Source organism: Jaculus jaculus, chromosome 12 (assembly GCF_020740685.1).
Source record: "Jaculus jaculus isolate mJacJac1 chromosome 12, mJacJac1.mat.Y.cur, whole genome shotgun sequence".
Lineage (NCBI taxonomy): Eukaryota > Metazoa > Chordata > Mammalia > Rodentia > Dipodidae > Jaculus > Jaculus jaculus.
This window is the reverse complement of record NC_059113.1, coordinates 41,346,878-41,374,648: the sequence shown is the minus strand read 5'-3', so window position 1 is coordinate 41,374,648 and position 27,771 is coordinate 41,346,878. Positions and strand designations below refer to the sequence as shown.

Here is a 27,771-nt window from a genome sequence, read left to right as displayed (position 1 = left end):
TGAAGGAGCACGTTGTAAGGAGTCCTACCCTTCCTTTGGCTCTTGCATTCTTTCCACCACCTCTTTCCACTGTCCCTTTTTCTCAGTACTTTAATGAGTTTTGAGCCTCCCAAGTGGTCACCGCCATCTGAAAAGAGAAGATTCTCTAACCAAAAGTGAGAGTAGCATAAACATATAGACATAAAAATAAGTATTTCGGGGCTGGAGGGATGGATTAGTGGTTAAGGAGTTTGCCTGTGAAGTCAAAGGACCCAGGTTCAATTCCCCAGGACCCATGTAAGCCAGATGCACAATGGGCACATGTGTCTGGAGTTCGTTTGCAATGGCTAGAGGCCCTGGTGCGCCTATTCTCTCCCTCCCCTAATAAATAAATAAAAATAAATATTAAAAATAAGTATTTCAGCTGGGCGTGGTGGCGCACGCCTTTAATCCCAACACTTGGGAGGCCCAAGTAAGAGGATCGGTGAGTTTGAGGCCACTCTGAGACTACATAGTGAATTCCAGAGTGAGACCCTGCCTCGAAAAAACTCACTGAAACAACAACAAAATGTATTTTGAGGGCAGCTTGGTGGTCATGATATATACATTTAGCCAGTCACCTAATCGTGGAAGGCTTAAGGGCCTGGGGCGGGTGTTGAAGCACATTTAGTACCAGAAAGGGATTTAAAAAAAAAAAAAGGCCTTTTTGTGTTGAACACCTAACTGGAAATACACTGGTGTCTTTGAGAGAGTAATACACATGAAATACCATCTGGCATTGGTGCAGCTTTTGGTAGTTCTTAAAGCATTTTAACACAATGGCTGGGATATCTTGCTGGAAAATAGACCCCTCTCCCTCCCTGTCAATAGCAGAAGTTCATTTAAGGACAAGTGTAGTTGTTTCCATAGTAGTCTTTAACTCTGGGGGAGGAGAGGTCCTGCGCAGTCCTCACAGAAGCTGGAAGGAAGTGTACGCAGCCTAGAAGATCCCAGGGCCAGCCTATGCCTTAGGAAGTGGTTGTGCCCATGAGCAAACAGGACTGTGGCATCAGGGAACTGAGTGCCACTACAATGGCATGAGCCCAGATAGGACTGGCTCAGATTGGCAGTCCTGTCTCCCATACTTCCTTTCTCCTGCGGGGAAGTAAGAACTTGCCCTAATTTTGCTGGTCATGGGAAGAAACGGATATCTCCCACCTCCTTTCCAAATATACTCCTTCTCTCAAAAAACCCACCACAGCTCTCTGAGCTGGAGTTATTCTCATGCCCATTCCACAGGAAAGACAGCACTTGTTCAGTTGCTGAGCCAGAGCTTGAGTCCTGTGGAAATGTCACAGGCTTCTTCACTGCTTCTTTGTTATCTGTGTTAGTCCACTTTTTGTTCTCACAGTTAGCACTGACTTTAACAGGATTGCCTCAGAATGTAAATTTTCATGAATTAACCAAGGGTCTCAGGAAGATAAGGCAACATTCACCTTCTATACACATGGAAAGATTCCTCTGTCCATTATAAAACTAGACCAAATAATTGGACTAGACAGGTACCAGGTGACATTGCTTGGACAAATGCCAATGTACTTTTCTTGTACTAAACATATGTTTGCAACTGGTGTCAGTCCATACTGTTTTCTGTTAGAAAAAAATTGTCTTTGGTTTTTTTTTTTTTTTTTTTTTTTGAGGTAGGGTCTCACTCTGGTCCAGGCTGACCTGGAATTAACTCTGTAGTCTCAGGGTGGCCTTGAACTCACAGTGATCCTCCTACCTCTGCCTCCCGAGTGCTGGGATTAAAGGCGTGCACCACCACGCCTTTGGTTTTTTGAGGCAGGGTCTCGCTGTAGGTCAGGCTGACCTGGAATTCACTCTGTAGTCTTTGGGGCCTCGAACTCTCAGCAATCCTCCTACCTCTGCCTCCCAAGTGCTGGGATTAAAGGCGAGTGCCACTATGCCTGGCTCCTGTTTTGGTACTTTGAGGTAGGGTTTCACTTTAGACCAGGCTGACCTGGACTTCATTATGTAGTCTTAGGGTGGCCTTGAACTCAAGGAGATTGTCCTACCTGTGCCTCCCAAGTGCTGGAATTAAAGGCGTATGCACCACACCCATCCTTTTAAAAAATATATGTTTTAGGGCTGGAGAGATGGTTTAGCGGTTAAGGCGCTTGCCTTAGCCTAAAGACCCATGTTCAACTCCCCAGATCCCATGTATGTCAGACGCACAAGGTGACAGAAGCATGCAAGGTTGCACATGCACACAAGGTGACACACACACGTCTGCAGTTCAATTGCAGTGGCTGGAGGCCCTGGTGCACCAATTCTCTCTCTCCCCCTTGCTGTCTCTGTCATAAAATTAATTATTATTTATTTATTTATTTTATTTGAGAGAGAGAGAGAGAGAGAGAGAGAGAGAGAGAATATGAATGAGCATGCTAGGGCCTCTAGCTATTGAAAATGAACTCCAAATGCATACACCACCTTTAGCATCTGGCTTACATGGATACTGGGGAATCATACCTGGGTTCTTAGACTTTGCAGGCAAGTACCTAAACCAATAAGCCATTTTGCCAGCTGCAAATGTTATTCGAAAGAGAGATTTTTTTAAAGTCTTCAAACACTTTATAATAATTATTGCCATACTTTCTAAAACCTACCTCTCATTCTGGCCCAGGCTGACCTGGAATTCACTATGTAGTCTCAGGGTGGCCTCAAACTCATGGCGATCCTCCTACCTCTGACTCCCAAGTACTGGGATTAAAGGTGCGCGCCACCATGCCAGGCTAAAACTGGATTTATTAAAAAGCAGAAAGGTGAGCCAGGCGTGGTGGGGCACACCTTTAATCCCAGCACTTGGGAGGCACAGGTAGGAGGATCACCGTGAGTTCGAGGCCACTCTGTGACTATATAGTGAATTCCAGGTCAGCCTGGACTAGAGTGAAGGAAAAAAAAAATCCAAACAAACAAAAAAACAATGCAGAATGGTATTCCAAGGGAGAGAAACCAAGAAGCATCTGATGGGACAAGTGAAGGCATCTCAAGAGAGTTGTGAGCAATTTTTTAAAAAGTTATTTATTTAGGCCGGGCTTGATGACTCATGCCTTTAATCCCACCTCTCGGGAGGCAGAGGTAGGAGGATCGCCATGAGTTCGAGGCCACCCTGAGACTACATAGTGAATTCCAGATCAGCCTGAGCTTATCTTGGAAAAACAAACAGAAAATTATTTATTTGAGAGAGGGAGGGAGAAAGAGGTATGTGCGTGGAATCTATCCATCTATCTATCTATCTATCTATCTATCTATCTATCTATCTATCTATCTATCTATAGAGAGAGAAATGAATGGGCAAGCCAGGGCCTCTAACCACTGCAAACGAACTGCTTATGCATGTGTCACTTTGTGCATCTGGCTTTATGTGGGTACTGGGGAATTCAACCTGGGTCCTTTGGTTTTGCTGGCAATGGCCTTAACCACTAAGCAATCTCTCTGACTCCCCTTTTTTGCCAGCAACTTTTAAAAACAAACAAACGTGTGCAAAATGCATTTGCAAGCTTAGAGCAACCTGTGGCATACCACTGTGTGACCTCTGTTCCAGATGCTGAAATACTATGGGGCAGTGAAAGCCTGACTGGGCCTGGAATTCACTTCTAGCTAGCATGAGAAGCCAAAGAAGAGGGGTGGCAGCAGCTGAAGACCTCCGGGGAGAGAAAGCAGCATTGTGGCTTGGCTTACCTTACCTTTCCCCCAGGAGTTGATGGGATAGGGTTGGGTTTGCTAAGCAACCAGGAGGTAGAAGGCCAACATGAGGAGGAAATACAGTGATTCTTCTGCTAGGCTGAGTTACAAAGGACAATGTGTCAGAAGAAGAATGGAAATGAGCTGCTGTCCAAGGACAGAGCAAGACTTTGGATCCCCAAACAAGCTTGGAAGTGACATCATTTCCCATCTAAAAATAATGCAGCCTCCCTGAAGACTCAATGATAATGTCTCATAAAAAAAGAAGCAGCGGTGGGGCTGGAGAAATGTCTTAGAGGTTGAAGCACTTGTCTGCAAAGCTAAAGGACAGAGGTTCAATTCCTCAGGTCCCACATAAGCCAGATGCCCAAGGTGGCACGTGTGTCTGGAGTTTGCTTATAGTGGCTGAAGGCCTTGGCACACCCATTCTCTATCTGCCTCTTTATCTCTCTCTAGAATAAAATAAAATAAAAAGATAAAAAAAGAAATAGCGTCAGGCATGGTGGCGCATGCCTTTAATCCCAGCACTCGGGAGGCAGAGGTAGGAGGATCACCATGAGTTTGAGGCCACCCTGAGACTACATAGGGAATTCCAGGTCAGCCTGGCTATAGTGAGACTCTACCTCGAAAAAACAAAACAAACAAACAAAAAAAAAAAAAAAAAAGAAAGAAAAGAAAAAGAAATGGCAAAAAAAGAAGAAAGAAAAAGAAAAAAAGAAATGGCAAGCCAAGTGTGTTGGCGCATGCCTTAATCCCAGCACTAGGGAAGCAGAGGTAGAAGGATTCCTGTGAGTTCGAGGCCACCCTGAGACTACATAGTGAATTCCAGGTCAGCCTGGGCGTGAGTAAGACCCTACCAAGAAAAACCACAAAAGGGCTGGAGAGATGGCTTAGCAGTTAAGGCACCTGTCTATGAAGCCTAAAGACCCAGGTTTGATTTCCCAAGCCCCACATAAGCCAGATGCAGAAGGTGGCACATGCATCTGGAATTCGTTTGCAGGGGCTAGAGGCCCTGGCACACCCATTTTCTCTGTCTGCAGCTTTCTCTCTCAAATAAATAAATTGAAATTACTTTTTTGCTTTGTTTTTCGAAGTAGGGTTTCACTCTAACCTAGGCTGACCTGGAATTCACTATGTAGTCTCAGGGTGGCCTTAAACTCACAGTGATTCTTCCACCTCTGCCTCCCAAGTGCTGGGATTAAAGGCATGTGCCACCACGCCTGGAAAAATTTAAAAAAAAAAAATTTTTTTAAGGAAAACCACAAAAACAGAAAGGGCAGACTGGAGAGATGGCTTAGTGGTTAAGGTGCTTATCTGCAAAGCCTAAGGACTCAAGTTCCATTCCCCAGAACCCTCATAAGCTAGATGCATAAGGGGGCGCATGCATCTGGAGTTCATTTGCAGCACCTGGAGGAACTGGCATGCCCATTCTCCTTTTTCTTCTTCTTTTATTTTTTCTAGGTAGAGTCTCACTCTAGCCCAGGCTGACCTTAAGTTCACTATGCCCATTCTCCATCTACCTGTCTCTCTCCCTCTCTCTTTTTCAAATAAAAATGTTTAAAGAAATGGTGCCTGACATGGTGGCACACACCTTTAATCCCAGCATTTGGGAAGCAGAGGTAGGAGAGCTGTAAGGCCAGCCTGGGACTACAGAGTGAGTTCTAGGTCAGCCTGTGCTAGACAGCTTACTTTGATAATAAAAGAAAATAAAAAAGATTGGGAATTGGGTTAAAAAAAAAAAAAAGATTGGGGCTGGAGAGATGGCTTAGTGGTTAAACACTTGCCTGTGAAGCCTAAGGACCCCAGTTTGAGGCTCAGCTCCCTAGGACCCATGTTAGCCAGATGCACAAGGGGGCGTATTCATCTGGAGTTCATTTGCAGTGGCTGGAGGCCCTGGAGTGCCCATTCTTTCTTATCTCTATCTGCCTCTTTTTCTGTCTGTCACTCTCAAATAAATAATTTTAAAAACTTAAAAAAAAGAAAGAAAGAAAGAAAGAAAGAAGCTGGGCTTGGTGGCGCACGCCTTTAATCTCAGCACTTGAGAGGCAGAGGTAGGAAGATAACCATGAGTTCAAGGCCACCCTGAAACTACACAGTGAATTCCAGGTCAGCATGGGCTAGAGTGAGACCCAACCTTGAAAAACCAAAAAGAAAAAAGAAAGAAGAAAGAGTAACAAATAGAAGTCTCCAACTCTTCCATGGAAGATAGGATCTGCTGGGAACACAGACCAATTGCTTCACGTCTGTGAAGAAAGCACCTTGACAGACACTACCTTACTTGATTCTCATGACAACACTGTGAGGTAGACAACATCAGGGCTACTACTGTCTTCTACAGAACAGGAAAGAGGCATCAGAGGCAATCAGACCAGAATAGGTTTTGGATGGCTCCGGGCTGTCCAAGAGGAGAATGTGGAGAATGAAGGACTGTAGGCCCTTTCCTTTTCCCTATGCACCTCTCTGTAGAATCATGTATTAATTCAACTCCCTGAACACCTTGCAAGGAATTGGCACTCTCCTTTTAGCCTCAAGAATGCAGCAGTGCAGACCTTGGACACTCTTGTTCCCTTTGGCTGGGTTACAGTCACCTTTACTGTGAACTGTGATCCAGACTGAGCTTGCCCCATTCCTCCCTGGCTGAAGTGGTGACCTCAAGCCAACTTTGATGTTTTGCTCCAGAGACTTTGCTGTTTCCCCATTGCTCACTTCCTGGAATGCACTGACCTGTGCCAGGAATACAACATAGTTTTATACACTTAAGATATACACAAGTGGCAGACTCAGACTGAATCCAGCCATGCCTTGTGACCTACTGCATGTCTCTATGAGAACAGTGTCTTGTGAAGCAGGAAATCACCCAACTGGTGAGGAGGCCAGTCTCTACAGCATCTTGGATTAACCATTTTTTTTTTTTAACTTATTTGAGATAAAAAGGCAGATGAGAGAGAGAGAGAATGGGTGTGTCAAGGCCTTCAGCCACACGCTCCACCTTATGCACCTGGCTTACATGGGTCCTGGGGAATCAAACCTGGGTCCTTTGGCTTCACAGGCAAACACCGTGACTGCTAAGCCATCTCTCAGCCCTCAACCTCTTTTTCTCTTTCATCTTTGGGGATGTCTGAGAGGTAGATATGTATGCTAGATATGTTGGGATATGCAACCACTTCTCTCATGCTTAAGACCCTCTCAATTCTTTTCCAAACATGTCTTTCTATTGACTGTAGTAGAATTGTATCCCAAAAAGATATGTCCAAGTTCAAACCCTGGTACTTCTAAATGTGACTAGTTGAGAAAAGCACCTTTGGGGCTGGGGAGATGGTGCAGTAATTAAAAGTGCTTGCACTGCAAGCCTGCTAGCCAGAGTTCAAATCCCCAACTGTGATGGTTTGATTCAGGTGTCCCCCATAAACTTAGGTGTTCCGAATGCTAGGTCCCCAGCTGGTGGAGATTTGGGAATTAATACCTCCAAGAGGCAGTGTTATTGTTGGAGCGGGCTTATGGGTGTTATAGCCCAGTGTTTGGCACTCTCTCCAGTTGCTATGGTCCACCTTATGTTGGTCAAGGGGTGATGTCCACCTTCTGGTCATGTAGTTATTTTTCCCTGCCATCATGGAGCTTCCCCCTTGAATCTGTAAGCCAAAATTAAACCTCTTTATTCCCACAGGCGGCTCTTGGTTGGGTGATTTCTACACTCACTCACTTAAAGCTGGGTGCAAAATGGCACACATATCTCAATACAACAATGGGAGGTGGAGCCAGGAGAAACCTGAAGCTCATGGGCCAGTGACACTGGCCTTCGTAGAAGCAAAAACCAAAGAAATCCTGCCTCAAAAGTGGGAACTGGCAACCCTGGTTCCCCTCATAAAGCAAGATGCACAAGCAAGGTGGTTAACCTGGACTAGAACGAAACCCTATCTTGGAAAAAAAAAAAAAAAGCGCAAAACACTAACTAAAATAAAAAAATAAAAAGCTAGTTAAGGACTGGAGAGATGGCTTAGCAGTAAGTTCCTTGTTGGTAAAGCCAAAGGACCAAGGTTCAATTCCCCAGTACCCACATAAAGCCAGCTGCACAAGGCGGCACAGGAGTCTGGAGTTCATTTGCAGTGGTTGAAGGCCCTGGTTCCATTCTCTCAAATAAATAAATACATATTTTGGTTTTTCAAGGTAGGGTTTCACTCTAGTCCAGGCTGACCTGGAATTCACTAAGTAGTCTCAGGGTGGTCTCGAACTCACGGTGATCCTCCCAAGTGCTGGGTTTAAAGGCGTGCGCCACCACACCCAGCTTCAAATAAATATTTTTTAAAATGTTAAATTAGGCCTGGAAAGATGGTTTCATGGTTAAGGTACTTGCCTGCAAAGCCTAAGGACTCAGGTGCATTTCCCCAGTTCCCACTTTAGCCAGATGCACAAGGTAGCTCATGCATCTGGAGTGTGCAGTGGCTGGAGGCCCTGGTGTGCCCATTCTATCTGCCTAACAAATATTTTTTAAGTGTGTTTTTTTTGCAAGCCATGCGTGGTGGCGCACACCTTTAATCCCAGTACTTGGGAGGCAGAGGTAGGATGATCACCATGAGCTTGAGGCCACCCTGAGCCTATATAGTCAATTCCAGGTCAGCCTGAGCTAGAGTGAGACTACCTTGAAAAAGTTTTAGGGGCTGGAGAGATGGCCTAATGGTTGTTGAGGCATTTACCTGCAAAGCCAAAGGACCTCGGTTCAATTTCCCAGGACTGGGAGCCAGATGCACAAGGTGACACGTATCATTTGCAGTGGCCGGAGACCCTGGCGTGCCTTCTTTCTTTCAAAGTTAATAGCCCAGGTTGACCTTCAAATTAAGTGTTCCTTCCTTCTGTTCCAGCCTCCCATGTGATGGTGTTACAGGCATGAGTCACTATGCCCAGCTTAAACTGACATTTTGTTTTCTGAGGTAGAGTCTCAGGCTGACCCGGAATTCACTATGAAGTCTCAGGGTGGTTTCAAACTCTCCACAATTCTACCTCTGCTACCCAAGTGCTGGGTCTAAAAGTATGCACCAACATGCCTAGCTTTTTTTTTTTCTTCAGTTTTTTTAAGTAGTGTCTCACTCTAGTTCAAGCTGACCTGGAACTATTTAGTCTCAGGGTAGCCTTGAATTTATGGTGAGCCTCCTACCTCTGCCTCCCCAGTACTGGGATTAAAAGTGTGTGCCACCACACCCAACTCCCTTTTGTTTTGATGCAGGGCCATACTCAACCCCAGGTTGACCTCAATCTCAGACAATCAACCTACCTCAGCCACCTGAATATCTGGATTATAATCATGAACCACCATGTGCAGCTAAACTGTTTTTTCAAGGTAGGGTCTCATTCTATCCCAGGCTGACCTGGAATTCATTCTGAAGTCTCATGGTGATCTCCCTACCTCTACCTTCCAAGGGCTGGGCTGCAGCTAAACTATTTTAAAAGGCTTGCAGTAACCAGTTCAATTTTTAGTCTGGTGCATACAACCTGAAAAGCAGGGGCTGAGGTCCATATCCACCTATATACCCTAACGAAAAGGTCATGGATCAAATATATCACTGAATATAGTTGGTAGACAGCGAAGCTGTGGTTGACCATATTTAAAGATTCAATTCCTGGCAGTCTCATTTACTGTTATCACTAAGTCACTGGGGCTGGTTTTCACCTATAAAACTGCATGGTTGTGCACGCCTTTAATCCCAGCACTTGGGAGGCAGAGGCAGGAGGACTGAGGAGTCTGAAGCCACCCTGAGACTACATTGTGAATTCCAGATTGGCCGAGACCCTTCCTCAGAAAACTAAAGGGGGTGGAAGGAATAGCAGTATCCATAGCAATGGGTTTCTCTGTGGCTTTTGAGAATGCAGATCTCACACAGGATCTCCACACCTACCAGACACAGCAACTCCAGCTTAATCTTGATAACCAGGTAGCCTCATTTCCTCAGTGCAGACACCTGGTTTTTCTGGATGTCACCTTTCAGACTTGTCTCAGGGGTTGAATCAATGAGCTAGGCAAGATGGTCAGGGAAGGGACCAGAAAGGTAGAAAGGACAAGTTCAAGAGGTGCAAGATTGCAGACTGTAGACAGGCTGAGAAGCAGCTGCCTCACCTTTAGGACACCTCTTTGTCCAGCCAAGACCGCTCTGCACATACCCGAGGCTGACAAAGATGTGATCTTGGCTAAACTTCCCAATCATTTCATAAACAGTTGCAAAAATAAATGTCTCCCAGTGGTTAAGGAGCATGCCTGAGAAGCTCAAGGACCGAGGTTCAATTCTCCAGGTGACATGTACGCCAGACTCACATGGTGGTGCATGTGTTTGGAAGCAGAAGTAGGATGATTGCTGTTGAGTTTGATGCCACCCTGAGACTACATAGTGAACTCCAGGGCAGCCTAGGCCAGAATAAGACACTACCTTGCAAAAAGAAGAAAATAGGGCTGGAGAGATGGCTTAGCAATTAAGGTGATCTGCAAAGCCTAATGACCCAGGTTTGATTCCCCAGTACCCACCCAAGCCACTAGCACAAGGGGACGCAAGCATCTGGAGTTCATTTGCAGTGGCTGGAGGCCCCAGTGTGCCCATTCTCTCCTTCTCTCTCAAATAAACAAAAAAGATGACCACTGATAGCCAGACCACTTTTAACATCTCCTTGTAGAGAACAGCTTACTCTACAGGCCACCGGGAAATCAGTGTTCTACTGTAGCTCATTAGAATGACAAGCTTGAGAGAACTTCCCTCCTCACATCCAAAGACTGACAAAGAGGAAGCAGCCACAGAAAATAAACTAGTGCTCCAAACGCAACAGATGGCCAGGATCATTTAATCTTAAGTGTTCAGTGAAAGCTGTACACAAGACGGCTCTACTCCTGCATCTTCTCAAGTGTTTCCTCCTTGTATTTGCCCTTTTCCTTTCCTACTTGGCGAGATTTGGCTTTCCGTTCCAGGATCTTCTTGCGATCTTTATCCAGTTTTAGCCTGGTGATCACCACCTGTAAAAAAATAAAAACAGCCCCAAGCTTTAAGTAATTATTATTACCAACATAACAGGCACAACAAAAAGCCCCATCCCACTTCCCAAACCTCAGGTCATGGATGCCTAAATATGAAGTGTTACGTAACTTAAAAGGTTCTAGAAATGAAAGCCCCCAAATCAAACCTGGCTTCTAGTGACAGCAAAAAGGCAAAGTAGTTTCAGTGATTTGTACTGTGCTTTGCTATAAATATAAAAATCCTAGCCGGGCGTGGTGGCTTTAATCCCACCACTTAGGAGGCAGAGGTAGGAGGATCGCCGTGAGTTCGAGGCCACCCTCAGACTCCATAGTGAATTCCAGGTCAGCCTGGGCTAGAGTGAGACCCTACCTCAAAAGACCAAAAAAAAAAAAAAAAAAAAAAAAAAAAAAACCAAACAAACAAACAAAAAACACAACAAACAAAAAATACCTTTTTCTGGGCTGTAGAGATGGCTTCATGGATAAGGTACTTGCCTGGGAAGCCTAAAGATCCAGGCTCGATTCTCCAGGTCTCACGTAAGCCAGATGCACAAGGTGGCACGTGCATATGGAGTTCATCTGCAATTGCTAAAGGCCCTGGCACACCCATTCTCTCTCTCTCAAATAAACATTTTTTAAAAATCCCTTTTCCCTGTGGGACATGATTTTTTTTTAAATTTTCGGTTATTTTTATATACTTATTTGAGAGCAACCGACAGAGGCAGACAGAGAATGGGTGTGCCAGGGCCTGCAGTCACTGCAAACAAACTCTAGATGCATGCCCTACCTTGTACATATGGCTTACGTGGGTCCTGGGGAATCAAGCCTCAAACTGGGGTCCTTAGGCTTCAAAGGCAAGCACTTAACCACTAATCCATCTTTCCAGCCCAGTGGGACATTATTTACCCACTTTTCTCATTCCAATTTTTCAAGCTAAGCAAGTCATAAACCAATACTTTTGCTTCCAAATTAACTTTAGAATTATAGGCTTAGTATAAACTGGTCATGGTACATGCCTAAATACCAGCACTTGGGAGGTCATCCTCTACTACATAAAATTTTTAAGGTTGAAAAATAAATGTAGCCTCCAACGCCTTTTGTGAACTGACATATCCTATTCAAGTAGAAATCCTCAAAACATTCAGACCATGGTAAATTTTAGCCTTATGGAATGATGACACATGAAATAAAAACATAGTAGTAAGCAGGGCAAAAGCCACCACATAGTTTTTATTCTAGCATGAGACAGAAAAACTACTGGGTAATTGTACATCACTCTAACATTGAGAAAAATACAACAGATATTGAAGTGATCAGGGCCAAACCTTACTGATACATAGGCAGCAGCAAGCAAGACACAGCTATCCCAAAGAGAACAACTAACCAAGGTCCAAAGGCAGGAAAAGGTGGGCAGGTGGTGGCATGATTTTACTTCCAATACTTGGGACACTAAGTGAGAAGACTGGTATTTCCAGACCAGCCTGGGTTATACAGCAAGTCAAAACCAACCAACGAAAGCAAAATAACCCAAACTGAGCATGGTGGCACACACCTGTAATGCCAGAGCAGGGGACAGAGACACAGTTCATTCTTGAGGCTTGCTGGCAAGCCTAGTGAGCACCATGTTCCAAGGTCTTTTAAGACCCTGTCTCATCGAAATGTGGTCCACTAGGAATAGCACTAGAAGACTAAAAGGGCAGAATGCAAGTTTTATAGGTGTGCTTCTCAAATATTTTTAAGTATGCCTGAAAGAATCAACTGGAGAGTCCATTAAATTGTATCCTTGGGGCTCAACTCTGCTTCAGTAGGCTTGAGAGCCTAGACCTCACAATACTATTAAGTTATCATGTGGTGATGCCAACTAGCAGACATGAGTAGCATGGTTGTAGGAAACACCAAGTAGAATGGGAAACGTGCTTTATTAAGTGGCTGGTGAAGGGCCATCAGGTATGGTCTTAAAGAATTCAGATAGTAACTAGCAAATAGGTTTCCGACACAATACAACAGTTAAATAGTCTTAGTAATGTAGGCATCTAACCAGGTGTGGTGGTGATGCATGCCTTTAACCCCAGCACTTGATAGGCCAAGGTAGGAGGACTGCCATGAGTTTGAGGATACTTTGAGACTACAGAGCAAATTCCAGGTCAGACTGGGCTAGGGTAGTACCCTCCCCCCAAAATCAAGCAACCAAACACCCTCCCCCCCCAAATAAAACCGTTGTAAGATAGAAATTAGAGTAATATCAAACTACAGGGTATAATTTGTGAATTGTCAAGAATCACAATTTTGAAATAATCATCTAGAAGTCTAGGACAAATGCCTGTTATGGGAATCAAATTAAGATGGTCAATCTTGGAGCCAAGTGTGATGAGAAGCAGAGGTAGGAGGATGGCTGTGACTTTGAGGCCACCCTGAGACTACATAGTAAATTCCAGGTCAGCCTGGGCTAAAGTGAGACTCTACCTCAAAAAACAAAACAGACCCAGGTTCAATTCCCCAGTACCCACAGAAGACAGACACACAAGGTGACACACACATCTGGACTTTGTTTGCAGTGGCTAGAGGCCCTGGTGTGTCCATTCTCTACCTGCCTCTTTCTCTCTTTCAAATAAATAAAAAAAAAACACCCTGCTACTCATGGGATCTCAGTCTCAAGAGTTTCTGGTTGCTTCCAACTGTAAATGGTCTAAATCCACTACATAAAGCTAAGATGCCTTTCTTATGCTTTACAATGTTAATCATTGGCCTAATCAGCTTGCCTGAAGATTCTGATGAAAAGGCATATTAAATATAAGAATGACTGTTTAAGACACTCGACTTAAAAAATGACACCTGATTTTTTTGCTTGTGTGTGTATATATATATACATACGTACATACATATGGAGGATGTATACACATGCAAGTGTCTTTGTAGGGCCCCATATGCTTGTGTGCAGTGGCTGGTGCTCGTCTGTGGTGCCAGAAACTGAACACAGAGGTGTCCTGCTCCACAGCTCGTCATTCAAACATTCCCTAGCCTCTGCTCCCCTGAAGGACTAAGCGGTTATGTGTATGTCGATTCTGGAGATTTGCAGATGGTTTTTGGCCACCCTGCTGGTGCAAAGCACACTTAACTACTAATTCATCTTTCTAGCCTAATACAGGGCTGGAGAGATGGCTTAGTGGTTAAGCGCTTGCTTGTGAAGCCTAAGGACACTGGTTCAAAGCTCCATTCCTCAGGACCCATGTTAGTCAGATACACAAGTGGGCACATGTGTCTGGAGTTCATTTGGAGGCCCTGGTGTGCCCATTCTCTCTGTCACTTTCAAATAATTAAGTAAAAATAAACAAAAAACCTAGCCTAATACAATCTACCAAAAATAATTACTCTCATTTCCTTCTCTATCATACTCAAAAACACGTACCTTGCTGGGGTGGATGCCCACATGGACAGTTGTGCCATTAGCCTTTTCCCTCTGTACCCGTTCAATGTAGATGACATATTTCTTCCTGTACACCTGGACTACTTTGCCAATCTGCTGACCTTTATAGTGTCCTCGTACCACCTAAATGCAAATGGACATACATGATTAACATTGTAAGTCAAATCAAACTGTGACTGATTTATACAACACCATCACCAGATCTATTAAGACATTTCCCTAACATTTCCAATCCTAGTCATTGCAGTCTTGAAACATACCAATAATCCTATCCCTGGCTTTAACTTATACACTTTATTTACAAATTAAACCAGACTATTTACAGTAATGGTCAGTGCATCACTGCAGTTGTTAGCCACCAATTTTAACAGACTACCAAATGTCTGTAAAAAGGTTAAAGGAAAAAAAAAAAAAGGTTAAAGAACCCACCCTCATTTTTTGTAGATGGTTATCACTGGCAGGGTGTGGTGGCCCATGCCTTTAATCCCAGCACCCTTGAAGGTGGGGTTGTAGAATTGCAAACTGAGCAACAAAGTGAATTCTGGGTTACCCTGAGATAGAGTAAGATCCCACCCCAAGAACGACTGACACTGATACTATTTGAGAACTATTTTTATTTATGCAAATAACCATCAACCTTATGAGACAATACACTGATATACTGCACAGACTGCCAAATTCGTTCAAAGCTGGGTGTAGTGGTACACACCTTTAACCTTAGCACTCAAGAGGCAGGAGGATCGCCTGAGTTTGAGGTCACCCTGAGACTACATAGTGAATTCCAGGTCAGCCTGAGCTAGAGGGAGAACCTACCTGGGGAGGGGGGTATTACAGGCAGGCTGGAGAGATGGCTTAGCAGTTAAGGCTCTTGCCTGCGAAGTCTAAGGACCTACGTTTGATTCTCCATTACCCACATAAGTCAGATGCACAAGGTGGCACACACGTCTGGAGTTTGCAGTGGCTGGAGGATCTGGAGCGCCCATTCTCTATCAGCCTTTCTCTCTCTCAAAATAAAGTCAATTAAATATATATATTTTAAGTTACAGGCATGCCTAAATAACACTCCAAACAGAACTAGCCAATTAGTTATCAGGAACTCAAAATAATCCGATGGACAAGGATACGTACCTGAACTTCATCATCCTTTCGGATAGGCATGGAACGAACATTGTACTTCTGTCTCAGCTCTTTGGAAAGAGGGGAAGACATAATCTTCCTCCGAATGTGGGAAGGTGCATTGAAATGCCTTTTACGGTTCTTGCTTCGGTCAGAAGTCACAAAAGGATTGAACTTCATTTTGGCTAAATAAGTTTAAGAAACCCTTTAGTGAACACAAAGTCTCATCCAGTTCCTAAACCATTACCATCACCATCATGCACGCCTAAAATGCTCTTATGGAAGGTGTCCTGTTGTATTAAATGGCCTAATAAGAGATACTGCATACCTAAAACTCTTTGCAAGCATGCTGTGTTTATGGTGCGATTTCGCTATTAGTAACAGTTGTTTCGCTTACAAGTTATTTATTTACACTTTCTGAACTACTCCTAAAGTACTGCATGAATTGGAGCAAAGACGTCAGTTAATTCAATTACAACGTTAAGTTTTTAGAAGGGACAATCTACGTGTCCATCCTTTAACTGACTTGAATGTAGACACATTTTATCCCCTCCAACGTGAATGTCGACCCAATTACCCACCCCACAAACGCCGGCAGAGACCTCGGGTCCGAAAGTAGTTTCAATGGGCGACAGGGCTGTAGGAGGCACAACTGCTATTAGATATTTTAGTTAACAACAGTGTGCGAGTTTGGCTCCCTCTCCACGCGATCCCTCCCTCTCGCCCTTTTTCGGGTCCCCAAATCTGCTCTTCCCGTGTGTAGTCTGGCGGTCCCTGATCTGGGAAAGGACCAGGTTGATCCCGTCCCGGCCCCGTTCCCTGACTGTTGTCCACCCAGTAAACAGTCTCAGGCTCTCGGGGACAGAAAGCCGCCCTGCCTACGAACGGATGGCTGCGGATTGCCCGCGATTTCCCACCGAATCCTTACCAGCTACCACTCTGGGGATGGCCGCTAAAGGGAAGAGATCTGAACTCCACTTCCGGTTCCGTAAGCCTACGTGAAATCTCGCGATATTATCGTCTTGGAGCGAGAGAAGTGCGGAGTAAGAGTTAGAAGAAACTGGGGAAGCCAAGGAAAACCGATGCCCCTTAGGGGTTCGGAGGGGAACTGCAAGGGGTATAGCGGTCTGGGCGCTGGGCTGACCGCTCTGAGTTTATTACATTCATTTATTTATTTTTGCAGGCTGAACGCTTTGGACGGTTTCCGGAAGGTGGAGAGGGCTGCAGAGGGTGCGACTATCGCAGTGGTTACTGAAAAGAGCGCGCGGACCCGGGGAATCCCCGACCCCAGTCCCGGGAGCTGCGCACCGGGCGTTCCCTGTGCAGTTCTACCTTTAGCCGCTAGGTGGCTCTGGTCGCCGGCTTACCCGGAGCTCGACGTGGGCGTGGCGAGGGCGCTGGCCCTTTATCCCGCCCCGACGGACGCCCCGCGCCGCCCCACATCTGGGGGCTCCCTCTGAGCTCCAGGGTACGCCTGGGCGTTTGGGGCTCGGGCGTGCAGAGGACCCCGCTGACCCGTGCGGACGCAAGTAGATGATGTTCTGGGGTGATGCTGGTCCAGACCTCCCTTTGAAGGAGCCGGCCTCGGGAAGCCTGTGCGGACCCAGAGGTTTTCCTTCAGTTCCCGAGCTGAGGCCGGCAGGGACAAGAAGGAAAGGGGCGTGCTGCCTGGTACACGTATTCTGAGGAGCCGGTTTCTGTTGAGTGAATAACACAGGTGTCATTCCGATGGACGACACGCGTTTCATAAGTACACGTGAGACGCAGGGAGCTCGCAGAGTGCTAGGGACTTTCTTCTTCTCTCTTTACGTTGACGTTTTAAAATTTTAATTAATTTTCATATGTATATGTGGGCGCACTGCAAACGAACTTTAGACGCATGTCCACTTAAACATTTTCTTTTGTTTGTTTATTTTTATTTATTCGAGATTGACAGAAAGAAAGAGAGAGAATGGACGCACCACGGCCTCCAGCCACTGCAGATGAACTCCAGGTGCACGCGCCGCCTTGTGCATCTGGCTTGCGTGGGTACTGAGGAATCGAGCCTCGAACCAGGGTCCTTAGGCTTCCCAAACAAGCGCTTAACTACTAAGCCTTCTCTCCATTCCATGTCTGCTTTTTAAAAATGTATATTTTATTTTTATTTATTTGACAGAGAAAGGGAGAGAGAATGAGCACTCCAGGGCTTCCAGCCACTGCAAACTAACTCCAGATGTTTGCGCCACCTTGTGCAGCTGGCTTACGTGGATCTTGGAGAATTGAACTGCGTCCTTTGGCTTTGCAGGCAAATGCCATAACGGCTCAGCCATCCCTCCAGCCCACGTGTCCACTTTTTGAGGGGATGGCCTTACACACCTACTGGAATTGAACCTGGGTCCACAGTTTTGTAAGCAAGTTTAGAAAACTTGAGTCAAATTTCTTCCGCTGCTACTCTTATTCAGTTGGGCCAGCCTTGAATTAGGTTGGAGCTGCAAAATAATCCCAAGTGTATGACTGCAGGAAGTCATTATCCACGAGGAGAGAGAGAGGCAAGGGAAGCAACCCACTCAGGGTCACAGGAAAGCCACTTGCTGGGCCAGCTGCCTTTGGTGTTCCTGTGCTGCTTCCGGGTACTGGAGAGGGCTGGGGTCAGGGGAGACTTCTGGAGTGAGGTCATCTTTGACTGAGTTTTGAAGAATGTTAAAATTAGCTCCATGAGGTAGTGGAAACAGCTTGAGGGAAGGAATGAGGGTGAGAGGCTGCATGTTGGCTTTCTTTCCAGGAACTAAGGTCCTGTGGCTAAAGAGTGGCATTCAGGGGCTCTAGGGTCCAGCTGAGTTTTATTTAGATGCTAAAAGCCATAGGTAACTGCTGGCAGCTCCTGTTCCCTCCTTACCTTGTCTTCCTCTCTGGTCTTCACGGTCTCTCTACCTTAGTCCCTTAAAGAACTTTTTAGTTTATTTAATACCCTCTACCCCACCTCACATCTCATCATCATCTTCCTCTCTTCCTATAAAAGCCCACTCAACTTCCTCAGCTCCCATCATTCTCTGCCCACACTCTGCCTTTTCGGGCCTCCTTACTTGTCTGCCAACACTGAGTCATCACAATTAAGCCTTCAGCCTACTGTTTGGACAGCATGGGCACTTTATACGGTTGGGAGATTGTGGGGCTACAGATTACACCCAGAGATGGAAATTACCATAGTCTAGTTATAAAGTCTACTTATCTTATCCAGTGTACTGGTTCCGTCCTGTATGATCCTCAGGCAACAAGATCTGGCTGCCCTCTCCCTATCTTTTCTACATTCTTGTTATTTGATTTGAATAAGAACCTTTATGGCTGAAGAGGTGGCTCAGCACTTAAAAATCTCTTGCTTGACAAAGATCCTTTAAACTGGTCCTGTAAGATCACTTGGATACAAGTCTTTTAGAAGCAGAAGCACAGCAGAACAGGGATTTATATATATCTCAATTTCACTCCTCAAATGAACTAAACTTTTCTAGATACCATGGCATCATGTTGATTCATATATGAAGGTGTGCATTACACAGATACTTGATTTAGCCTCCCCCAAAAGAGGAGGAGGATAAATTGCCTAGGAGGAGGCACATTGTAACAAAGAAACATAATAAAATGTTCCCTGGGCTGGAGAAATGGCTGGGTTAAAGGCACGTGTGGGTAAAGTATTATGACTAGTGCTTGATTCCCTAGTACCCATGTAACGCCACAAAGGGGCACATGCACCTGGAGTTCATTTGCAGTGGTAGGAGGCCCTGGTACACCCATTTTTTTCTCTCTCAATTTTTTTTTTTTTTTTTAAAGAAATGTCCCCAGGAAGATGATGATATAATGGGTGTTAGGGGTTCAGGAAAGTCCTTGAACTCCAAACCCTAGTTCTGTTTTTAATTTTATTTATTTTGATTTTTCAAGGTAGGGTCTCACTCTAGCCCAGGCTGACCTGGAATTCATTATGTAGTCTCAGGGTGGCCTCGAACTCATGGCGATTCTCTTACCTCTGCCCAACTCCATTTTTAATTTTAATTAAAGAATTCAATAAGAGACTGAGAAAGAAGCCGGGCGTGGTGGAGCATGCCTTTAATCTCAACATTCAGCTCTCGGAGGCAGAGGTAGGAGGATCACTGTGAGTTCAAGGCCATCCTGAGACTACACAGTGAATTCCAGGTCAGCCTGCACTAGAGTGAGACCCTACCTCGAAAAAAAACAAGAAAAAAAAAAAACGAGGATATTTATTAAATTATTATATTTATTTATTTATTTTTGGTTTTCTAAGGTAGGGTCTCACTCTAGCTCAGGCTGACCTGGAATTCACTATGTATTCTCAGGGTGGCCTTGAACTCTCAGCTGACCTGGAATTCACTATAGAGTCTCAGGGTAGCCTCGAACTCATGGTGATCCTCCCACCTCTACCTCCCGAGTGCTGGGATTAAAGGCATGCGCCACCACACCCGGCTTAAATTATTATATTTATTAAGGGAAGTACTGCAAAGAGCTCCTGCCATGTGGAGAGCTGGAAAGGGTAAAGAGCCCAAGTGGAGAGTAGGGGCTGGTATGGATGGGGTCTCTGCCTTTGGCTTGGCTCAAAGGAGGACTCGCCAGCAGCAGGAAGTTCAGGAGCAGTCAGGCAGCACAGAGACCTTGTAAATGTATTTCTAACTTTAGGGTGGTGGGCCCTCCCTCCTGGCTCAGGTGAACCAGAGTAAGGGACAGCTGATTGGTCTGGGCTAGGAGCTGTCTCAGAAGAGGCTAGCCATGACGCCAAGTTCTGGGGGCTGTACTTGACCAACCACAATGTTGGTGCTAGATATAAATCCTAGGAGAGGCCTCCCTCCCAGGAGGTGCCCAGGTTGTTTGTGGAAAAACAGGTCTAGGGAACCAGGCAAGAGATAAGAAAGAAGTCAGATCATCCTTTGATTTCTAGCAAGTGCCTTTTAACTTTCAGGGGTCACCCTAACTGCCTAAAAGAGCTACCTGACTCCCACTAAGTGGGATGCAGTATATGTATAGGAAGCATGGCAGTGATCAGTTCATCTGAGATAAGGTATGAAGAAGTCTGTAGGCCAACCTTGGACTGCTTCTGGAAAGCTAGGTCAACAGGGGCTGTGGAACATATTCTAGAACCTGGCTAGCCGTATTGTGACTTCTTAAGCTTGTCTGGTGGGCCTAGAATATAGAAGTAAATATAGAGTTAGAGGTTACTGTGACAATAGAAGGTGCGTGCATGTGTGTGTGTGTGTGTGCACGTGCATGTAAGTGTGTCTGGATGAAGGAGAGAAAAGCAGCAGATTTTAGGGGTGCTTGTTTGGCGTCAAGATCTTCCTTGCAGCCTGTACTTTGAACTCAAGATCCTCCTGCTTCTGCTTCCCACATGCTGGGATTACTGATCTGTCCCACCATGTCTGGCATCAGAGTTCAGGTTTAACCCCAGGCATTCATCCTTCTGTTTATTTATCTATCTCATATGTATGTGTCTATCTGTGACGATGAACATTGATCATCAACTTGACCAGATCTAGAATCACCTAGGGTACAAATCTTTGGACTTGTCTGTGAAGGAGTTTCTAGATTAGGTTAATTCAGGTGGTAAAATTCATCTCAACTGTGGGTGGCACCATTCCATGGCCTGTGTTACTGGACTAAATAAAAAGGAGAAAGCAAGCTAAGCACCAGCATTCATCCTTGTTTTCCTTTTTCCCTTTTTTTTTTTTTTTTTTTTTTAAGTTAGGGCTGGAGAGATGGCTTAGCAGTTAAGGTGCTTGCTTGCAAAGTCTAATGACCTGGGTTCAATTCCCCAGTATCCATGTAAAGTTGGAAGCACGAAGTGGCACATGTATTTGGAGTTTGCAATGGCTAGAGACTCTGGTATGCCCATTCTCTTTTTCTCCTCTCTTTCTTTCTCCTGGGAAATAAATAAATAAAATATTTTTATTTTACTTTTTTATTTCTTTGACAGAGAAAGAGGGAGAGAGACAGACAATGGGTGCCCTAGGGCCTCCAGCCACTGCAAACAAACTGCAGATGTGTGCACCCCCTTGTGCATCTGGCTAACGTGGGTCCTAGGGAATCGAATCTGGGTCCTTTGGCTTTGCAGGTAAACACCTTAACTGCTAAGCCATCTCTCCAGCCCAGATAAAATATTCTAAAAATCATTTGCTAGCAGAGAGAGAAGAGAAAGAAAGGAGTATATGGGCACACCAGGGCCTCTTGCTTCTGTAAACAAACTCCAGACACCTGCACCACTTTCTACATCTGGTTTTACATGAGTTTTGGGGGAACCAAAACTGGCCTGTCAAGCTTTGCAAGCAAGCACCTTTAACACTGAGCCATCTTCCCAGCCCCACCTTTTCTCTTTTGTATTGCTGGTGTACTTATTTTCATATGAGTGTGGAGGCTAGAGCTTAACATTAGTATATCCTCAATCATCCTCCATTTAATTATTTTTTAATCTATTGTGTATTTTTTGTGTGTGGGGGGGCATGGGCAGAGCCTCAATCTAGTCAGGCTGGCCTGGAACTCACAGTAATCCTCCTACCTCAGGCCCCTGCTGGGATCGAAGGCATGAATTAGGCTTTCCACCTTCTTTATTTTTCAAGGTGAGGTCTCACTCTAGCCCAGGCCAACCTGGAACCTACTCTGAAGTCTCAGGGAGGCCTCTAACTCACCTTGATCCTCCTACCTCTGCCTCTGCCAGTACTGGTATTAAAGGCATGTGCCACCATACCCAGCTTCCACCTTATTTTCGGGAGACTGGGTCTCTATGAATCCAGAGCTCACTGATTTCTAGCTAGTGGGCCCCAGGAATTCTATCTCTGCCTCCCAAGCTCTGGGATTACAGACACACTCCACTATGCCCAGCATTCACATGAGTGCTAGGGATTTGAACTCAAGTCTTCATGGTTGTGTAATAAGCACTTTCCTCTCTGAGCATCTTGTCAGCTCCACTGTCTGTTTTCTGACTGCAGATGGAATGTAATGAGCTGCTTCCTGCTCCTGCTGCCATGATGGTCTGTATCCCCTCAAACTGTAAGCTGAAATAAGTCCTCCTTAAGTTGATTTTGTCACAAGGAAAGGAACTAATTGTCTGTCTGTCTGTCTGTCTGTCTGTCTGTCTGTCTATGTATGTATGTATGTATGTAATGGTGTCTTCCTGTAGTGCCCTGACCCAGGGTGATTGCTTAAAGCATAAAATATTATTTTAGGAGCCAGGTGTGATGGCACATGCCTTTAATCCCAGCACTCAGGAGGCTGAGGTAGGTGGATCACTGTGTGTTTGAGGACAGCCTGAGACTACATAGTGAATTCCAGGTCAGCCTGGCCTAGAGTGAGATCCTACCTTGAAAAACCTATACATACATACATACATACAGATATATAATTTAAGGGGCTGGAGAGATGATTCCTCATCAGTTAAGTCACTTCCTTGTAATGCCTGACAGCCCCGAGTTCGATTCCCCAATACCCATGTACAGCCAGATGCACAAGGTGGCACTTGCATCTGGAGTTCATTTGCAATGGAAAGAGGCCCTGGCACACCCATTCTCTCCCTGTGTCTCACTCCCTCTCTGTGCTTGCAAGTAAATTTACACACACACACACACAAACATACACAATTTAAGAAAGTAAAGGAAAGCTAGAGAAGTAGGGAGCAGATCCCCATTTGCCACTTTGTCACTCAGAGTTTTTGTAAATAATCATCTGTTGGACTATCTTGGGTCCTTTTCAATTCTTTGTTATTACAAATACCACCACAATTATTTTATTTTATTTTATTTAGTTTTATTTTTTTTTTGGATGTAGGATCTCACTCTAGCTCAAGCTGACCTGGAATTCACAATGTAGTCTCAGGGTGGCCTCAAACTCATGGCAATCCTGCTACCTCTGTCTCCTGAGTGCTGAGATTAAAGGTGTACATCACCACACCTGGCTACCACTATAATTTTTATAAGATTATGCATACATCATTGTCCATATACACAAGTATATTTGGAGCAAATTGCAGGGTCAAAGTGGAAATTTGGATAGAAATATGTAAAACGTCCCTTAATAATGGTTTTACCAAGTATACATTTCCACCAGAAGTTCAGCTGCTACCCTCAACCTCAGTGGCAGAGTGAGTTATGAAACCTTCAGAGTAAAAAAAAAAAAAAAAAAAAAAAAAAGAATGTCAGCACAGTTTTTTTTTTTTAAAAAAAAAAACTTTAATTTATTTATTTGAGAGAGAGAGAAAGAGGCAGAGAGAGAATGGGAGTGTCAGGGCCTCCAACCACTGCAAATGAACTCCAGGTGCATGTGCCCCCTTGTGAATCTGGCTTACATGGATTCTAGGGGATCGAACTGAGGTCCTTTGGCTTTGCAGGCAAATGCCTTAACCACTAAGCCATCTCTCCAGCCCCTTCAGCAGAGTTGTAATTTTCACTTCTTTTACAAGTGAGGCTCAGTATTTCAAGGGTATTTGCATTTGTATTTTCAAATTGTCGTTTGGGGGAGGGCCTGGAGAGATAGGATAGCTCAGTTTTGAGTGCACTTTCTGCAGAAGCATGGGGGCCTGAGACCTCCTGGGTTTGAATCTCCAGAAGCCACATTAAACAGCTGGGCGTGGCCACATGTACCTGTAACCCCAATCTCATAGGGGAGCAGAGACCAAGGAATTGCCACAACTTGCAGAAAAAAACTTGGCAAGCTCCAGAATTAATAAAAAAATCCAACTCAAAGAAAAGTGGGTTGAAGGGTGATTAAACAGGACACCTGATTTTCCACTCTGGTCACAGCAGGTGAGTATACCCCCAAACACATCACAGACAAACTCATGGGGTGCTGCAAGAGTACATACACATGCATGTAAGACCCCATATACCCAAGCAAAAAAAAAAAAAAGATAAATAGATAAATAAATAATTGTTAGAGGTAGGATTGCCACGAGTTCAAGTCAGCTTGGGTTACAGCAAGTCCCTACTTCAACCCCCCCCCAAAAAAAGAGGGTTTTTTTCTCAATTTTTTTTTTTTAATTTTTATTTGAGAGTGACAGACACAGAGAGAAAGACAGAGGGAGAGAGAGAGAATGGGCGCGCCAGGGCTTCCAGCCTCTGCAAACGAACTCCAGACGCGTGCGCCCCCTTGTGCATCTGGCTAACGTGGGACCTGGGGAACCGAGCCTCGAACCGGGGTCCTTAGGCTTCACAGGCAAGCGCTCAACCGCTAAGCCATCTCTCCAGCCCTTCTCAATTTTTATTAACATCTTCCATGATTATAAAAGATACCCCATGGTAATACCCTTCCTCTCCTCACTTTCCCCTTTGAAATTCCATTCTCCATCATATCTCCTCCCCATCTCAATCAGTCTCTCTTTTATTTTGATGTCATCATCTTTTCCTCCTATTATGGTGGTCTTGTGTAGGTAGTGTCAGTCACTGTGAGGTCATGGATATTCAGGTCATGTTATGTCTGGAGGGAGCACGTTGTAAGGAGTTCTACCCTTCCTTTGGCTCTTACATTCTTTCTGCCACCTCTTCTGCATTAGACCCTGGGCCTTGGAAGGTGTGATCGAGATGTTACTCAGTGCTCCAGTCACTTCTTTCCAGCACCATGATACCTTCTGAAAAAGACAGGTTTTTGTTGTCGTTAAAGACAGGTTTTTTTTTTTTTTTTTTGGTTTTTCAAGGTAGGGTCTCACTCTAGCCCAGGCCTACCTGGAATTCACTATGGAGTCTCAGGGTGGCCTTGAACTCACAGAAATCCTTCTACCTCTGCCTCCCGGGTGCTGGGATTAAAGGCATGCGCCACCACGCCTGGCTTTGTTTTTTTTTTTTTTTATTTTTATTAATTTATTTGAGAGGGAGAGAATGGGCGCATCAGGGCCTCCAGCCACTGCAAATGAACTCCAGACACATGGGCCCCCTTGTGTATCTGGCTAACGTGGGTCCTGGGGAATTGAGCTTGAACCAGGGTCCTTAGGCTTCACAGGCAAGCACTTAACTGCTAAGCCATCTCTCCAGCCCTGTTTTTGTTTTTTGAGGTAGGGTCTTGTTGTAGTCCTGTAGCCCAGGATGACCTGAAATTCTATGTAGTGTCAGGGTGGCCTAGAACTCACAGTGATCCTTTTATCTCTGCCTCCTGAGTGCTGGGAAGATGTGTAACACCATGCCTGGATTTAAAAAAAATTTTTTTAAATTTATTTACTAGAGAGAGAGAAAAGCAGAAAGGGTGAGAGAATGGGCGTGCCAGGGCCTCTAACCACCTCAAACTGCAGATGCATACACCTGTGCATCTGGCTTATGGGTGTCCTGGGTCCTTAGGCTCTATCTTTCTTGTTGTTGCTTTTGTTTTTTGAGGTAAGGCTTCACTCTGGTCAAGGCTGACCTAGAATTAACTATGTAGTCTCAGGGTGGCCTTGAACTCATGGCGATCCAATCCTCCTACTTCTGCCTCCCAAGTGCTGGGATTAAAGGTGTGTGCCACCATGCCCGGCTCCTTTTTTTTTTTTTTTTTTTTAATCTGGAGCATTATCCTAAGTCCACACACATTACAAAGAGTCTTTGAGAAAATATATAACTTTATTTAAAAAATAGCTTTTGGCATTTCTTTGACAATAAAATAAGTAAAATCTACAGGTTGTAGTTGGATGATATGAAAACATTGCAGGCATTTTTTTTGTTTTGTTTTGCTTTGTTTTGAAGCAGGGTCTCACTCTAACCTGGGATGATCTGGAACTCAATCCGTAGTCCAGGTTGGCCTCAAACTCCTGGTAATCCTCCTACTTCAGCCTCCCCAGTGCTGGGATTAAAGATGTGTGCCTCCATGCCTGGCAATTGTGAAAGGAACTCTTAGCAACCACACCAGAACCTGAACAGACTCAAATCAGGTCCCCAAAACTCATGACACTGACTAGACCAGCCTCGAGGAGGTGACCAGACCTACAAGTCTGTGAAGTTAACTTTATTTTTGTTCCTATAATAAATATTCCCCAACTCCCAAAATCTATCTGCATTCCCCACCCCCATAGCACCTGTGCTCCTCTCTAGTCTTGAAAAGAGCATAAAGAAGCCTGTGGGGAACTTAACAGACTTTAAAGCCCGTGGTTGGAAATTTCCCTTGTGGTGCGGATCCCTTGCCTAATGGCCCCCAATGACCACTGCACGTATTTGGGAACTAGCTAAGTGGCACAGTGCTGTTTCCCCACAGATTGTAAACTTTGCAGAGAAGAGTACAAGTTGTGGAGGGCTCAGCTCTTGGCATACCTTGTGCCAGCCCCACCCATCTGTGACAATAGCTGGAGATCGTGCTGCTCTCAGTCATAAGGCACCGGTTGTGGGCTTCGTCAGCGAGGTTCCTACACAGTCCAGTGACCAGTCACTGGTACAGCGGCTACGGTGGTGGTGACTCGAGTGACAGCACCTGGTTCTCAGCATTTGTTGAGGCAGCAGGAGTCTCTGACAAGCACAGCTGTTTTCTCCCCCACCCTTCCTCACCCAACTCAGCTTGAGAATCCACTGGGGAAACTGGCCCAGCTGGTGTGACCTCTAATGAGTGGTTGGGTCATGAGGAGGAGGAGGACTTGGCAGGGAGGAAGGCAGGAGCCCCCAGGGGTTAATTTGCCCACATAGCTCTCAGCTGACTCAAGTCGCTCCTTTCTGGTGTCCCCCTCAGTTCCCTATTTGCATATCCTCTCTTGGGAGCCCCCCCCCAAGAATCCAAATCAAGCCTGCTCTTTGGGCCTGGAGGGTTCAAGGAAACCACTGGCTCTGTTTGCAACCATTCTGCTGACCTTGACCTCTGTCAACAACTGTTTCCTGTTGTGGTCTGAATTGTTAGGGAAACCCTCTTCTGTTGTTCCTCCAAAAATTTTGGGCCACACAACCTGTGAGATTATCTTTTCCCTCAAGAAAGACCTTCCTGGCTACGAGACTAGAGGCAGGGAGGACTTGGGATGCCGTGTGGGTCATATGCAGTGTCTAAAATTCTGAGAAATCGGGCTTGGACCCTGCAGCAACTCTTCTGTTTGATCCCGAGGGCAAGTTCAACAATCTTCTGGGAGGTAATTATAGCCTGGAAGAAACTTGCTGCTGGGCTCCATCTGGAAGAATATGGGCCAGCAGACCGTCCTTGGGCCTACAGAGGCCCACCTGGTATCAGGTAGGTCACTTGCCAAGTGAGGTCTCTACCTCCACGCCAGCAGCACTATTAGGCAGTGGCCACCCATCTTCCAGCCTGCTCGGTTCCAGCCTAGAGGAGGGGTATTTGCTGAGGATACACATGGGGGTCATACATGGGGCACTGGTTGCTCCTCTCAGCTCTAGTCTCAGAGATCTCCAGCCTCCCTGTTGTACCTCCGTCCCTGCTGGGATAGGGTGGTAAGGGTAAAGACAAAGCCACTAAATTCCGATCCAGTCCCCGCTCGTGTCCTCTGCCCAGGCCTGCCATTTGGAGCTTGGTTACAGGGACTTTCTGCCTCCTTCCAAGCCGTGGCCAGTGCACCCCAGCCCAGCTCACAATGGAGTACAGTTCTGAGACTGGCCTTGTTCTGTTGCTCTCCTGGTGCCACCAC

General features: G+C 45.3%; 1 protein-coding gene across 2 annotated transcripts; it reads right to left on the bottom strand.

The window, feature by feature from the left end:
• Window positions 1–10,505: 10,505 nt before the first annotated feature.
• Window positions 10,506–16,224, bottom strand: Rpl26 (ribosomal protein L26). Of its 2 annotated transcripts, none has more exons than XM_004663152.3 (4): window positions 16,159–16,224; window positions 15,243–15,415; window positions 14,097–14,237; window positions 10,506–10,690 (listed from the first exon to the last, which is right to left on the bottom strand). In XM_004663152.3, exons 2-4 carry the CDS (start codon window positions 15,408–15,410, stop codon window positions 10,562–10,564), a joined length of 438 nt encoding a protein of 145 aa, XP_004663209.1. In that variant the 5' UTR covers window positions 15,411–15,415; window positions 16,159–16,224; the 3' UTR covers window positions 10,506–10,561. The 2 variants fall into 2 exon arrangements, with proteins under 2 accessions (XP_004663209.1, XP_044987114.1); XM_045131179.1 differs by lacking the exon at window positions 16,159–16,224 and adding an exon at window positions 15,812–15,832.
• Between the last annotated feature and the right edge of the window lie 11,547 nt (window positions 16,225–27,771).